At 42.9% G+C, this 15,620-nt stretch overlaps 1 protein-coding gene across 1 annotated transcript in view; it reads right to left on the reverse strand.

Moving 5' to 3' along the window:
- The window catches only part of LOC117443720 (catenin delta-2-like), a gene marked incomplete at both ends in the record, with an annotated part of 74,784 nt that extends 65,633 nt beyond the window's left edge, over nucleotides 1-9,151 (reverse strand). The window contains 2 exons of the mRNA XM_034079609.1: nucleotides 1,695-1,908; nucleotides 9,019-9,151. Of these exons, the coding sequence (XP_033935500.1) occupies nucleotides 1,695-1,908; nucleotides 9,019-9,151 (347 nt within the window). The remainder of the gene's footprint in view (nucleotides 1-1,694; nucleotides 1,909-9,018) is intronic.
- Between the last annotated feature and the right edge of the window lie 6,469 nt (nucleotides 9,152-15,620).

The raw sequence follows: 15,620 nt of genomic DNA on the forward strand, positions 1-15,620 counted from the left end.
CACACACACACACACACACACACACACACACACACACACACACACACACACACACACACACACACACACACACACACACACACACACACACACACACACACACACACACACACACACACACACACACACACACACACACACACACACACACACACACACACACACACACACACACACACACACACACACACATTCCAAGCAAGAAAGACGAGTGATGTTATACATTGGAGAATTTATGAATATAACTCTGAAAGCATCTTCTTCAAAAAAAGTTACTATTACTGTTCAGAGACCAAGGCTGTTCATCTTCAGCTCCTTCATATGCCAAACTATTTAACGTTCAGACTCTCAGGCATAACTTCTGGAAAGAATGCAGCAAAAGCACAAAGGCACTCAACTATTTTTTGAGCATCATTTCTCTTCAGAAATGTTTTGTTATGCGTCTTCACTTTTTCTAACATGCCTTTTTTTGCGTGGGGGCTGCAAAGAATCACAAGAATGTGTGTGCATCCCTACCAGCAAGTGTTGTGTTTTAGAAACACTGGTCAATCTTGATTTAACCTTAAGGCCATGAACAGAACAAGTTATTCCACTAGACTGACTAGAGACATACATAGAGTAGAGCAAACACCCACACACCAACTTAGATATACACACAAACTTAGATGTACACATGCATTCACACTCAGATGAACAGTACTTATTTTGGAAATGCGCGCACATATCTGTGTAGGCAAAAGATGTATGGATTACATTTGGACACCCACCTACATAAGCAAACATACATTACATTAGCTGATCTAATTTGATCTCCATTTCTGCTGAAATAGTAAGCAATATGCCTCCCACTAAGAATTTCATATTCAACTAGAGGCCCGTTAGTGCAGCAGCAAACACGAACACAGACTCACCGCTGCTCACACTCACACACACACACACACACACACCACCCCAATAATGTAATCTAAAGATGCTACAGTTATATTCCAGCATGGCACTGCTGCTTCTGCCTCAGGAAAGGTGATAGTGTAGTACTACATCTGTGTGTGTAGCACTTGCTCTCTCTGCAGGGGTGACCAGTGCAAGCAGCAGAGACTTTTCAACATATGTCGAATGCAATAATGCTGATGGTGTGTGTGAATGTGTGTGTGTCACAGTTGACCAACAAGGCTACCGCTGTCATTCGTCTGCAAAGGGGCATCTGGTATTCCATCTGATAAGAAGTGTGTGTGTGTGTGTGTGTGTGTGTGTGAGTATGTATGATTCATAACTACCGCAGTTTTACATTTAAACGTTCATTTTTAAAGTCTTATATTGACCATATCTAGATCACTTATAAAAGGTCAGAAGGGTAATAAGTCATGCAGTTGTCTAGTAGATTCACCAGATCAGAGGGATAAATATAATTAGATAAATCAATTAACAAAAACAGGCAAAACAGATAAGAAAGGTATCGATATCATTTCATCTAGTTGCCTAAAATGATGCAGATTTGGTGCAATAGTGTGTGTATATGCAGCTGGACCTCATATCAAATGATGTCCACTAATTCACATAAAAGTGTGCATTACACACACATGTGTACACCATTATAACCTCTCCCGAGGCAATGCAGCAGCAGTCTGGCTGAAAAATAGCTAACCCATCATAAACATGCGAGGCAGGTTATGTGAGGTGTAAGTTTGCCGCAGTACCTGTGACCAGCTCTCTGATTTCCACATCTCCGGTCTTTCTCAGTAGGCGGACCAAGGCAGGGATCCCCCCGCAGTTCTTCAGGGCCACTTTGTTCTCGTCGTTGGCCTTGCCGTACACCAGGTTCCTCAAGGCTCCGCAGGCGCTGCGGTGCACCTCGCTCATCCTGTGGTCCAGCAGGTCCACCAGCAGCTGGATGCCTCCTTGTCTGCGGATCTGAGGATACAAACAAATTAAATTATATACAACAACAAAAAGATCATCAAATACATTTCCAGACACCAGGAAAATGGCCAACAGTTGTCTATGCAGGTAACTACCTGTGTGTGTACAGTCAAGTGTGTGTGTGTGCGTGTGTGGCTTACAGTACCCTTCAGTCCTGCCAATCAGATTAACAATCCGTTGTGCACTAATTAAAGATCCTATAACACAGCTAATGAATGTGTTTCACAAAATGACACTTAATTATACTGATGAGGGTGGGGGGGTGCAACACAAGCTTTGAAAATCGAAAAAAATATGACGCAATATATGTTTGTTTGTAGCTCTACGCGTCTCTGACCCTGCTTCTCAGTATTTCCCATTTGAACTCGTCTTTTTCTTCCTCCATTTTAATTCATGTGATGTCTGTTTCTGTTTATCTGTTTTCATCCTGTCTGCATTTTTCCGTTTCAGTGGTCTAGTTCATTTCTCCTTCAATGACCATGCATAAACACATCACTACTGACATGTTTGGCTTCTGCTAACTGAAAAGGAAAATAGCTCGGATGCACAACTGCTTCTTCAAATAGACAACGAAGGTTCAAGTGATTTATAAGATGTGCGATTTAAAAAATGCACCATGCATAATGGGGAAGTTTTGTGTATAATTTATGTATGTATATGATAAATAATAAAGAGGCATTTGTGGTCCCTACTCTTTACCCTAGAAACATTTGAAAATGTTAAAAAGCAGAGAGCATGCGGGTGACTTGTTATGTATAATAAAATATAAAGAATACATACACACTAGTCCTGAATCGTATAATTCAATACATTTTCTAACTGTTATAATATGTATAGTTTAGAGATATGAAACTTTAATACAAATACAATGTGAATATATCTATATAATAAATACATTGATAATAAAAACATGATAACAGCTACGACCCAATATCTTCCACACACTAATAGTATCAGTCCATCATCGACTCCTCTAATATAACAGACAACCTTTTAGAAAGTGAATCCAGTTTATATTGCTCATTAGGTCAACTTGCAGACGATTTGACGGGATTGGGATCAATAAAGTACCATCTTATCTTATCTTATCTTAAACATGTAATTACGATACCCTGAGGAAATGTAAGGCCTTGTAAAAGTGTTCCATTAGCGAAGTAGTAAACTGCTGGTCCCATCTGGATCTCGAATATCAAGGAATAAAGCGAAAACTAAATGGTAATTCAGCGTGATTATCAGGCTATAAACTTAATGTTGCAGGTGCAATCTACAAAATGCAAGCCTTAATTATCAATGTCATTTTTTTCTTTTACCAAATAAGTATAAAAACAGATGCTGAAACCAAAGAGGAGAACGCTTAATGGATTGTGTGACTCCCCCAAAAGTCAAGAAAGCTGTCAAGAAATGTGCCGGCACTCACAATGGCACCCTCGCCAGACTGTAGGGATGTTATGTTCATGTATTTCATAAAAGCCTGTCTGTAGCAAGCGCTTTTCTGTCCAAGCGAGCGGGTATTCCCCTATTCTCTACTACTACTGTCTCTTCTGGTTGCATTATAGACTTTACGTGTTGCTTTATTTGCTATTTTCATACACAAAAAGAGACACTAGAGTAGAGAGAAACAGATTTCTCTCTACTCAGTGCAGATTAATGATGATCCTGATTCTGTGAGCACAGTGGGGATCACAATGAGGGCATTCTGGTGTTACCCATTATGCCTCACCCCTATGGTGTTACACGTACTGGCTTCTCTCTATGCTGTGGTTTGTAACCCCCCCCACATCCCTTTCTACAGTGGGGATCTTCGTTCGCCCTAGGGGGCCAGAGAGCTTACAGCCAGCCGTGTTTTGTCCAATCAACAGGGGCGTAGTACTAATCACCAGAAACAGGCTGTGATCACCAGGAGACTAACTCCAGCACGGATAGAGCAACTAGTGTGTGAGTGTGCGTGTTTGTATGTGTGTGTGTGTGTGTGTGTGTGAGTGTGCATGTGTGTGTTTGAGAAATAGAGATTGAGAGAGAGCATGTTTCTCACATTTCCATTTGTATTGAATCTCTGGAGTACTGCGACAGAGTTACTCATCCAGATAACTTGGAAACATTGTTCACAGTTAACTGCGTAATCGTGCTTCTTGAAACCCTCTTATTTCTCTGCATGTTCTCCCCCAGACCTGGTGCATTAAACGGTGGGAAATAATGCCTGGTGTCTGTTTAATCGTGAAGCACCAGATGGGTGGAGTGTACCGTGCAGACATGTTGACAGGAACAGTAAAGGGCAATGAATCCTCTTCCAAGCCTTCTCCCGTGATTATCACTGGCACTCGTTGTTGTGTCTCCTGTGGAAACCTCACACATCTGGCACGGGTAAGCCACAGAGAAATGAAGAAAAAAGCGCACAATAACTATTTTCAACTTTGATTTATTCGTAGCGAAAACAAACGCTTAATGCGAGGCAGGTGTGGAGAGAAAATGAGTGTGAAAGTAAAGAGAGAAAAGGAGTAAGGAAGTGATAGAGGGCATGGAGGTGTTTGATGACACAGCAGGAGTTTATCGAGCAAAATGACTTTGCTTATCTTTTCAATTAAAATGGATTAAGGGAGGCAATGAATGGCAAACTAACCTTGCTCCATTGGCCTCACCATTTTCTCAGCCTGATTCGCTGTACCTCTCATGCCCTCCAGTCGTCACCTCTGCTCCCCTTCCCTTCCCTTCTTCCTGTCCCGATCTCTCCTTCTCCCCTCTCCTCTTTAAGCTTGTGTCACAGTTAATCTGTTATTCCATAAAAGCCATAGTGCTTTGTATTGCCTCTGAGCTACCTACAAGGCTTGCCAACACCGCTGAGTCTGTTCCTGTCTTCCATGCAAAGAAGATTAGGAGCGCAGATTGATTTGTCTTTGTCTCCCACTGTTCCGCGGCGGCCACGGGTGTTGGGTAACCCATAGCGACAGCATTGCCGTGGTAACAGTTAGCAGTGGTGAAAGCGGGGATTGTGGGAATCAGGTGTGCTGCCGGCATCAAATCTGGCAGTGGAACCAAAAGCGGTGACACATACCAGGGTTGGTGGCGTATGAAGCCTGAAAAGTGACTCACCACATCGTGAAATCTGCCATGCACACTCATGCATGGGCCTCAACGTCTCTTGGCATGACAGTCACCTTACCTACTTTTGGGAAAGCCCTGTTTTCTATGTTTAATTTACCTTTGATAATGGCTAGCAATAATACAATGTTTCGCTTAATTTCATTTATGTTTAGTTTAGACGGAGAAAGGTTGAGCAAACGAGCCTGGTTCAGATTCAAACTTGACTCAAACTTAGCCGCGATACCAGGTGAGCTCCAAGACAACCCCAAGAGCTTTTGTTTTTACCTGACACTTAGCCTCGAGCTAACTGCATTTAAGAGCTTTCCACCTTGGGCTAATTGGGTTCTTGGCTCTTCGCTAACATTTCCCTTTGGAGACTTCTAAACTGGGCCAAACTTGGCATTAACCTATAGTTTAATAACACTGTTCTGAGGCAGCTCATTTTTCAGCAGTATCAACACCGGAGAAAACCTACCTCCAATAAATACACCCGAGGCTCTGATGTTTAAAGAGTACGACCACAGAGGCAACACAAACACAACTCTCTCCTCAGCAGGGGATAGGGATATGTGCTTATTAATCCCAGTCTGTGTGCATACTTTGATGAGTGGGTGGTCCCCAGTAGTTTCATACTAACATATGACCAATTAGTCAGACCCATTTCAAAGAGTGTTTTTGTCACCAGGTTATGGATAGTGAAGGGAAATGTTGCTGAGGAAGATGATGGATGAGTAACTTATAAGGATACACTAACTCTAAATGCTCTAGACCACTAAGCCAAGGCGAAAACAGACGTATTCACTGAAGGTCACCTGAAGGCTAGTTAAGCTGTTATAAAAGAGATTAGGACGTTTTGCTTGACACAGAAAAGTATACCATTGATGAAAGGCAGTTTTCCTCACTGGAATATGTCTCTGCAAATTGTGAAAAGGCAATGAAGGATACTTTTTTTATCAAAGCAGTCACTGATGAACTACTCGGCATGTTCTTTTATAGGTGGTGAGAATTGACACAAGGTTTCTAAGCCATTCCTTTTGCTTTCTCTATCTTTAAACACTCAGAATGGGACGCAGTTATCAGAGGGGAACATATGGTCTGCAATGTGTAAAAAGTGGGAGAAGCATGCACTATTATTACGGTATTCGCTACGGATCATTTGCTGTGTCTTTTTTCATCCTTCATGCTGATGCCTGTTGTACAGATGTTCAAAGCTTGCAGATTGCACAGTTCACACTCTACAAATCAAAAACAACATTCTGCAAACATATTGACTTTATATTATTGGCTTTCTTACCGTAATATAAAATGCAATTCTTACTGAGAATACAATTTAACTTAACATTCCTGTATTGATACTACACTGTTTAATCAAGCAGGTCCGCTGTAAAAAAAAGAGGACATTTTTCACATCCTAAAAAGATGGGAGGAGAAATGAAAACCATTGATAACAAAATAAAGTGGAATAGGAAGAGAGTGATATATGATGTGTGAAGTAAACAAAGTAGATGTGTGTAAGAAAGAGAGGGGAGGGTGGGGGTGTGACACAGGGGGCGCATTCCTCTCCCTTCAACCGGTCTGTTGGATAAATGGATATCGACAAGGCTGCTACACAAAATGAATTACTGATGTGACTGAACTTTAGTCTGACAGTGTGTGTGCTTGTGTTTTGGTGTGGCTAAAGGGGATGCATGAGCTGACATGTCAATGGGCTTGTGTGTGTGCTTAGTACACACAAGGTTACTGTGTGTGTGTGTAGTACGCGGTAGTACGGTGTGTGTGTCTGGGGCAGTAGTAAATTATGCTGAAGATGAGTTTGCCAAGCTGCCTCTGTGGTCAACTGTAATCTGAGCTGGGGCCATCCGTTCTCCCACACACACACACACACACACACACACACACACACACACACACACACACACACACACACACACACACACACACACACACACACACACACACACACACACACACACACACACACACACACACACACACACACACACACACACACACACACACACACACACACACACACACACACACACACACACACACACACACACACACACACACACACACACACACACACACACACACACACACACACACACACACACACACACACACACACACACACACACAGAGAAAATCATCGTCAGCATTCTTGTTACCTGATCCAGGATAACAGGAAGTCATATTTCCCCGTTTACCATTTGTCTCTCTTTTACTGTGCCTGTCTATAACCTCTCTCCCGTCTCTTCTTGCCCCTGCAGAGCATCTATTTCGCTACAAATAGCCGCCATGTTGTGGCGGTATTTAGCTGCTCAGTGTGTCCCCTGCCATCTGTGTATGTCTGGCTGACTGAAAACAAGAAAAAAGTCTTTAGATCAGGGCTAATAACAAATAGCTGCTATGTAAATCCATGCCTGTTAATAAGGATTGGATGCGCCCTTTTCTTTTGTTAAACAGTTATTTTATTATCACTAAAACCCATCAAGTCACGCTACCCCTTAGAAATGACAGTCAAAAGCAGATCACTAATAAAAATACATGTACCTCATCTATGCCTTTTAGAATCATGAAAACATGATGTATTTGCTTGTTGGCAGCAAATAGAGTCAAAGTTAAACTTGTTTTATTAAGTTCAAGTCAAGTTACTTCATTATCTGTGAAGTAGATACGCATTGTGATATATAATATAGGAATAGATAGTTTTTTCTGCATATGTTTTAAAGTCTGTGTAACAGTGGAAAGAAGGTTGTGCAGAAAAAAAACTCGAAAAAGAAACACGAGCTCTGTCACAACCTTGAACATCCGCCAACACACTCAAGATGTTCACAAAGAAAGACGTTTATTTCTCACTCGAACTTTCTTTTACATTTCCTTTGATGGAAATGCAATGCATACTGACTGACATAAAGAAGATGTGAGGAAAACACGTTGATTAGAGTCAAGATGTCTGAAGACATCAATCCATAAAGTGATAATGCACACATTTCTGTTAAGGCTTCTTGAGGTGATCGGTCACAATGTGCTGATAAGAACACTTCAGGAATGAAGGGCAGGAAGCAGGAGGATTGCTTTCATTCTCAAATGTGACAAGACAAATATGAATGCTAAACTCTGGTGCACATGGCATGCTACATGTTGTCATGGTAAACACGAGGCATGTGAATGTATGTGTGTAAATGCCTGCTTTTGTTTGATGTGATGCAAAGCGGTAATTTTGGCTGCTTGATATCTTTGCAAGATCTAATTTGTGTAAATAGTGTTTAGCAGTGCCTTGGGCCTTGAACGAGACAATCAAACAGACTGATGAAGGCAGGCCAACGTTTCCCCTGTCAACACACACTTGCTATTTTCTCCATTGCTGGACACCTGCATTCAGGCAATAATTACACCCATTATAGAAGACACCAACACTTAGGTTTCTTTCAGAGCTACAGAGATGAGGAGAGTAATGTTTTTTTGTTTGTATTGAAGTGTGATTGAATTTTTGTATCTGCATATTTGTGAGTCTTTGTTTGTAAAAAGAGGTTAAGTGGGTCGTTGTGAATGAACATTAGCTGCTTCTTCGTATTTAATTGCCTTCATGGGAAATTATTTTATTTGATTATTCCTGTTTGCATATAGAGCTTTTAGGATTGTGTTTTAATTGGGTTTATAAGAGCTTTCCGACGGGGCTTCCCTCCTAAATTACTTTTGAGAGACACACTCGTGACTTTGGGACTAATTGAACTTCACTGCCACTATAGATACTACTCAATAGATGGCACAGCTTAGAGATGGAGATTGCAGCATGCTTCATCATACAGAATCGTAAAAAAATTGTAAGTTGAAGAACTATTTATTGGAAGCGAATGTTACGGTAAATGCAAAACAGCCCAAGGAGTGTTAACTCAAAAGAAGTTATTCACTTATCCACACCTTTCAGGGCTTTGATCGTCCATGTTACGATTATTCCCATCTCACTGTTAGTGATCAAATACTCACACAACACTGACAACACACACAGACACAAACCTCGGCTTTGATCTTGTTGTCTCCGAAGCAGAGATGCTGTAGGTAGGCAGCGGCGTTGGACTGCACCGATGGGAACTGATGCTGTAACATCTGGATCACCTCTGGCAGCTCCGGATCTCTCCACCCAAACTCCCTGCACAGAACCAGACAGACAGAGAGACACTTTGATTCCTGCAGCACTTTAACAAAGCATCTCACCAAAACACAGGAGAAAAGGGGATTTCCTCAAAGTAGTCCAATAAAATCACAGATTATATTTTCAACATTCACAGAGCTACACGCCTTCACGTTCACTTACATGCGTACACAATATACACAAAGGAAGACCTACTGTACATGTGGATAAAAAAAGGCAGGGTTTGATTGACAGATTTCTTTTAATGAAAACAACGACTTTGTTTTGTTTTCACCCAAAGAGCTCTCTTATAATTGGAGGGCTTTATAAGTTAAGCAACACAGCGGGGAAGAAGTGATGCAAATTGCATATTGAATGCCCAATTTGCCAAAACATTGTCATTTCCACCTGTCACAGTTGCAGGAAATGAGAGAAAGTGGTGAGGACGCCAGCATGTTAGATCGAAAGCATCGATGAACAACTCAACCAGTAAATGGAGAAAAATATGGGCTGAAATTGGGTTTGCAAATCACTTAGGATTTCCCTTTTAAAAACAACAGTGATTTTAACAGGTCTTAACTCTTTACGTAAATATAATTCAACTTATAGTGAGTTCAATAAAAGCTTTACAAATGTGTTAAAGTATTAGATATGTAGCATACAAAGGCTTCGAGAACATCCAAAGGGAAAAAGGCACATGCTTGTCTGCAGGGTTTTACTGGCTGGTAAAACTGCAGTGAAAAAGCAACAATAGCTAGAGATGAATATCTTGAACATCCATCCGGATCATTGGGATGAAGTGAAACACAATGCAACCCAGGTAATACTAAGAGAAGTCCGTAATTACTTTTGAGAACACTTAAAACAGGGGTAAAAAGTTTAAATGACTGCATGCTGTCTGAGTTATGTTATATACTTTCTACTATTATGAGTTTACCCCCCTAAGAGCACACTGTCCATTGGTAACACTCAGGTAATGGTCTTCTTTATTATATTATCCCATGCTGAGAATTGTTTAGCTTCGGTCCCCCAAGTAATACAATTATTAACGTGCAAGAAAGTGTTGGCGACTGTGCGTGTACACACGTTCTGAGTTTCTGCACACTTTAACGTAATATTTGTTCCAATAACCGCTCTGTAAACCGTCTCTCTGTAACTTCCTCTCTCTCTCTTGTTGTCTCAATGCGATCTGTTGAAATGGTAGCCTCTCCCATCCATTGCGCTGTTGGAGGATTGATTTGGTTGTTTCTCGATCCATGCTCACCGTTCTGTGCCAAAATGTCGCTGTAATCCCCATCAAGCCATCGTGAAAAACAACATTGATAGCTCAAACTCCCCAAACGTGTAAATACGGGACAATTGACCTGCTTGGAGGGTTCAAACTGATGGGGTGGAGGATCGCGTGTGTGCCAGTGTTTTTGTTGCGGAAAATGACGCCGCAATGCCACACGCTCATCTCTGTCGGGTGAAGCGAATGCGGCCTGGGAAACATCCGAGAGGAGCGGCGCGTTCACGGGGAGCAAACATGGCTCTCAAAGATAAAGCAAGCTCCAGTGTGGACCGCTCTTTATCTGCCAAATGATAAGCGTCCATTGGGCCAGAAAGCAGGACTGAAGGAGGGAGGTAGAGGGGAGATAGAGAGAGGGAGGAAGAGGGAGGGATTCCCAAAGCATTTAGGGGGTTTAGGAGAAGAGCCCCTCAAACAACACCCGTTAGATCACACAGCCAGATATCATCAGGCCAGTTTGTTTGTTTATGTGCATGTGTGTGTGTGTGTGTGTGTGTGTGTGTGTGTGTGTGTGAGAGAGAGTGAGTGAGTGACTGTGTGGCTAGATTAAGATAAGATCATGATGTTTATGTGGACACAATTGCCTCTGTAGCTGTTTGTCTTGTGTGAGTGTGTCGCTGTCAGTGTGTGTGTGTGTGTGTGTGTGTGTGTGTCTGCTGCACATATTCATCTGTGTCTGTACTTCAGCGTATGTATTTGACGATGTGTTAAAGTGCACGATTGTGCACGTGTCTATGTGTGCGTTTGAGCCTGGGTGTGTCAGCCTCCCAGCTCTGTCAGTGTGGTTAATAGAAAGCAGAGTGATCTGCTGATAAGATAAGCATCATGGCTCGCCATTAATTAAAAACCCCTGGTAGCGAGAGAGACAGAGTGAGAGGAACAGAGCAGGAGGGAGACACAGAGGGTGGATAAAAACGAGGAAGCAGAGTTTAGGGAACAGCAGGGCATTCAAAGGCAATTGTTGGTACAACTGGCAAGAGGAAACTGGTGGGAGAGCGGAAAATAAGAAAAGAGATGGAGAAAGAGGAAAACAACCCTCAGATGAGATGTTGTCATGTCAACACAGGTGCTGGAGAGAGCTACAGCGATGGTAGACACAATGCTAGGCAACGACGGAAAACAGCGGGACGCAAACGGAGAGGGACACATGGCGGAGAACTTATCAAAGAAGAACTGCCAACAAAAAATGGCCGAGCTCACAATAAATATCCACACGACTTTTGAAGACTGTGCAACACAAAGTGCCGCAGCCCGCGTGCCACATTCTTACTTTATTATTGTATGCTTTGTGTGCTAAGAAATGTCACGGAGAACAATTTGTTGCCTTTTCCAATCCGGAGCTCCATGTTCCTAATAGGACACATCGGTGGGTGACGGGAATAAATGAAGTGCAGCACAGAGCTCCGTGTTCCTGGCTAGATGGGATGCTTTGCCATTTCTTGAGGCGTGCGGAGGCGTGATGCAGCAAAATACTTTGAATGGGAAAAAAAAACGAGGTATTGCAGGAGAGCAGAGTGACAAACAGAGAACTAAGACAGGTGGCAAAGGGGTTTGTGGGGGCGGAAGGGTGGATGCAGAGACAGAGTGATATAACTGGGACAGAAAGGACTGCTGTGTGATAGTGGGGCTTTGATGAAGGTACACACGAACGCACATGCACGGGGGGAGGCAAACTGCGATAGAAGAGTACAACACATGCAATAATTATCAAAGGATTTCTTTCTTTTCATATCTCACTCTTTTCATGTCCAGGTCTCATGAGACAGCTGAACCTCAATGTGAAATCCAAACATGACCACTGGTACATGGATACATGTACCTACGCACACACAGTGAGAAAACAAAGCTAATGTAACAAGAAAGAAAACCCTGATTACACACAACACAGTGATGCTCTGTGTTAATCCACGTTGATTTCCACACAGATTGGCCGATTGTTGCCGTGAATAACTCCCACCTGGTGGAGGAAAGCTGAAGGCCGCGGGACAGACATGAGTGACAGCGATACATCTCCCCTCTGCTGCATCATTCATTGTCATGTTTCCTGTATCCCTGAACTCAAACGGATGAAACGACAGAGGCAAAGCGTGGAAGGATGACTTATGTAATGGAGAATGTGATAAATAACTATAACGCTGGAAAGAAAATAAATAAATAAAAAAGACGAGTGTCATTGGGTTATGAAGTTTATTGTCCCGTATTCATGAAGAGTCAAACTGCACATAAAGGCAGCTGAGTGGAATGGCCTTGGATACAGTCCATGAATTATACATTTATACCCGTCATCGGACATACAATATATTACAGCAACACCAAAAACACAGACACCATGGAAAAGGTCAAATGTGCCGCCGGGTGCCGAGTCCAGAGACTTTGAGTCACCAAATGTCAAACACATTTGCGTGACCAGTGGCTGAAAAGCGAGGCGCTGAACTGCTCATCTGCCATTGTTGGATATGTTGCTTTCAGGTGATGTCACTCATGCAATACATGACCGCAAAAAAAGCCAATAACCCAGGGTCAGACAAGTAGAGTGCATTTCATTTTTATTTTGCCTGCAATATTGAAAAGCACGGACCATGATACCATTAGCTAAATGTGTTGCAAGATAAACCGGGACTGACAACATAAGTAGTATTCAAAAAGCCGTATTCAGGAACAACAGTGCAACTCTGCAGTGTGTTATACATCTTTATCTTCACAACCCTGCACAACCTCTTTGAAAACACAAGAGCCCATGATTTGGAGAGGGGTCTGCCTGCAGGCCTCCACTCTCAGGACAGTTCCGGTGCATGCTCCACTCTCAGTACAGGAAGTGACAAACACGTTTTTTTCCCCGAAGGACTCGTCTGATGGAAGTTTTCTAATCGCAATGGAAGCCGCTCACCATGCACTTTGGGCCGGCCTTGGTCAAGCCCTTTTGACCCCCCCCCCCCGCCTGGTCCCGGGTGTCCCCCCACAGCCGGTGTGCAGCCGTTTCCCCCCCACACTCATCCATATATTAACGAATGTTGAAATGTTTTGTTGCATTTTTCTCCTCTCCTCTCACTGATCGAATGGCAAACGCGACCCACCATCGGAGGGCCTCCGCCGGCCCGGCCTAGTGCCGGTGCTCTGGCGGTCGGTTCCTCCGAACTGCGGGTTCGACTCTGATGGCCGGGAGGGTGTGCTGCGTTGGGGTGGGGGACTTCCCCCACTCTGCGTGTCTCTTCCTTCCCAGGCCGGCCGATATGAAGCATGACCAAGACGCACCGTCTGACTCAGGTCCCACCTCGATCCCACCTCCGCCGCGGTGCACCCGGCAAACACGGTTGTTTCTCGAACCCTCCACTGTTGTCTAGTTGTCTAGCAGGTGTAACTAAAATACAATATGTCGTTATTTATATATAGAAATATATATATATCTATATATATATATATATATAATAAGTGTCAGTGCGATTTTATTTTGTATTAGCGTGCATTTCCTGTCCGGAAAGTGGCGCTGTACTGATATTGGCGATTTTATTTTGTAATTCTTAGCGTGCACTTCCTGTCCTGAGAGTGGAGGTGTCCTGAGAGTGGAGGTGTCCTCAGAGTGGAGGTGTCCTGAGACTGGCGCCAGCAGGCAGGCTCCCATGATGATTTGGGTCTCCTAACCCAAATCACATCCATCAGCAGGGACCACAATGCATCTGGAGTGACAGCTCCATACAGGAAGCCTGTCCCGCTGGCCCTAATCTGATTGGACAAGGCACGTCATGTCTCTTAACTGATAGGAGGGTCAGGAATGCACAGACTGGCACTGTGCATACCAGAGCAGATGCTAATTAGGACCTGAGCATCAATCTTCATCATTGCGTTGGGATGGAGGGGTGCAGTGAGAGAGAGAGAGGGAGAGAGAGAAAGGCGCAATATGAGAGAATAGATAGAAAAAAGAAGGAAGAAGAACAGCAGAAAGAGAGAAAATGCAATTTCGGTAATTGATTACGTTGGTGATCAAATTGTCTCGTGTTTCTCCCTTGGAGCTGACTGAGACTGACTTTGACAGAGGAGCGAATGGCGCAATTTTCAAATATTGCCTATTAAATCATGCTAGCAGTCAGTACTCACCTTTTTCCTCATCCTTTCTTTCTCTTTATCGCTCACTATGTGTATCCTCTCTTTCCTTCTAAGACATACTTTATTTTTTTATTTTCTTCCTATGGATGTCAATAATCATGTTTAATACATACTTGAGTCTATAGTTTGTACAGGTGTGGTTCTGATCCGAGCATTTTATGCTGCAGTTTTGTGCTATTGCTGTCACGTCCATGCATGTGTGTGTGTTTGTGCAAATGCTCTTGTATTCCTCTTTAGGTTGAGTTCATTAGGGAAGTCAATACGAAGAACAGACTTTGGCTATTCCATATAACAGCGGTCAGAATAAGTGGTAGGTGAAGATTCACAGTGACTCAAAGTGCAGAGCCTGGCCTCTTTAATTAAAAGCACGACTTAATTAAGATGCTATCCTGGAAAAAAGCCAAGTCTGTTGATGTGCCAGTCGGATCAAAGCTTGAATTGTAACTTTAAATGTCTCATTGGCCAGGGCGGTTGTTCTCATCCGGTGCAGAAGGTGGTGCTGCTGGACACGAGCTACAGTAACAGTGAGAATGTGTGTGAGGTTTTATTGCAACAACCTACTGCCTCAAAATCTCAAGTTCATTTATTTCCTTACATTCAAAAAGGGTCACACTTGCCATTTATATTTGTTTCCCGTCTTGTGACAATATTAAATGAATCTGTGTCGGCGGCGTATTAATGTAACAACAGCCACAACAGAAAGCACGATACGAGCAACTCTTCTAGCTTCAAGTCAACACTGCGTGGAGAATACATATCCTTAAACTGTGAAATATCTTTACTCTGTATGTGATACCACTGGGTCAACTCAGTGGAATAGCCTCCCTACAGAGATACGGGATTGTCCCACTCTCAATAGTTTTAAAGGACAACTTAAAGAATGGTTGAGAAACAACCAGACGTGTAATCGCCGCTAAATGCACGTTAACACCGGGGTATCTCCTCTTGCACTTTATATGTCGTAGCTGCTACATTGTACTGCCATGTGGTAAATGCTTGTATGCGGCTCATGCTCTTTCTGCATGTCATGTATTTATGTTTGCTATGTATATGAATGTCATATTGTATGTTGTATGTGAGGGGACTGCGGATGGAAAT

The sequence above is a fragment of the Pseudochaenichthys georgianus genome, unplaced genomic scaffold (assembly GCF_902827115.2).
Source record: "Pseudochaenichthys georgianus unplaced genomic scaffold, fPseGeo1.2 scaffold_664_arrow_ctg1, whole genome shotgun sequence".
Lineage (NCBI taxonomy): Eukaryota > Metazoa > Chordata > Actinopteri > Perciformes > Channichthyidae > Pseudochaenichthys > Pseudochaenichthys georgianus.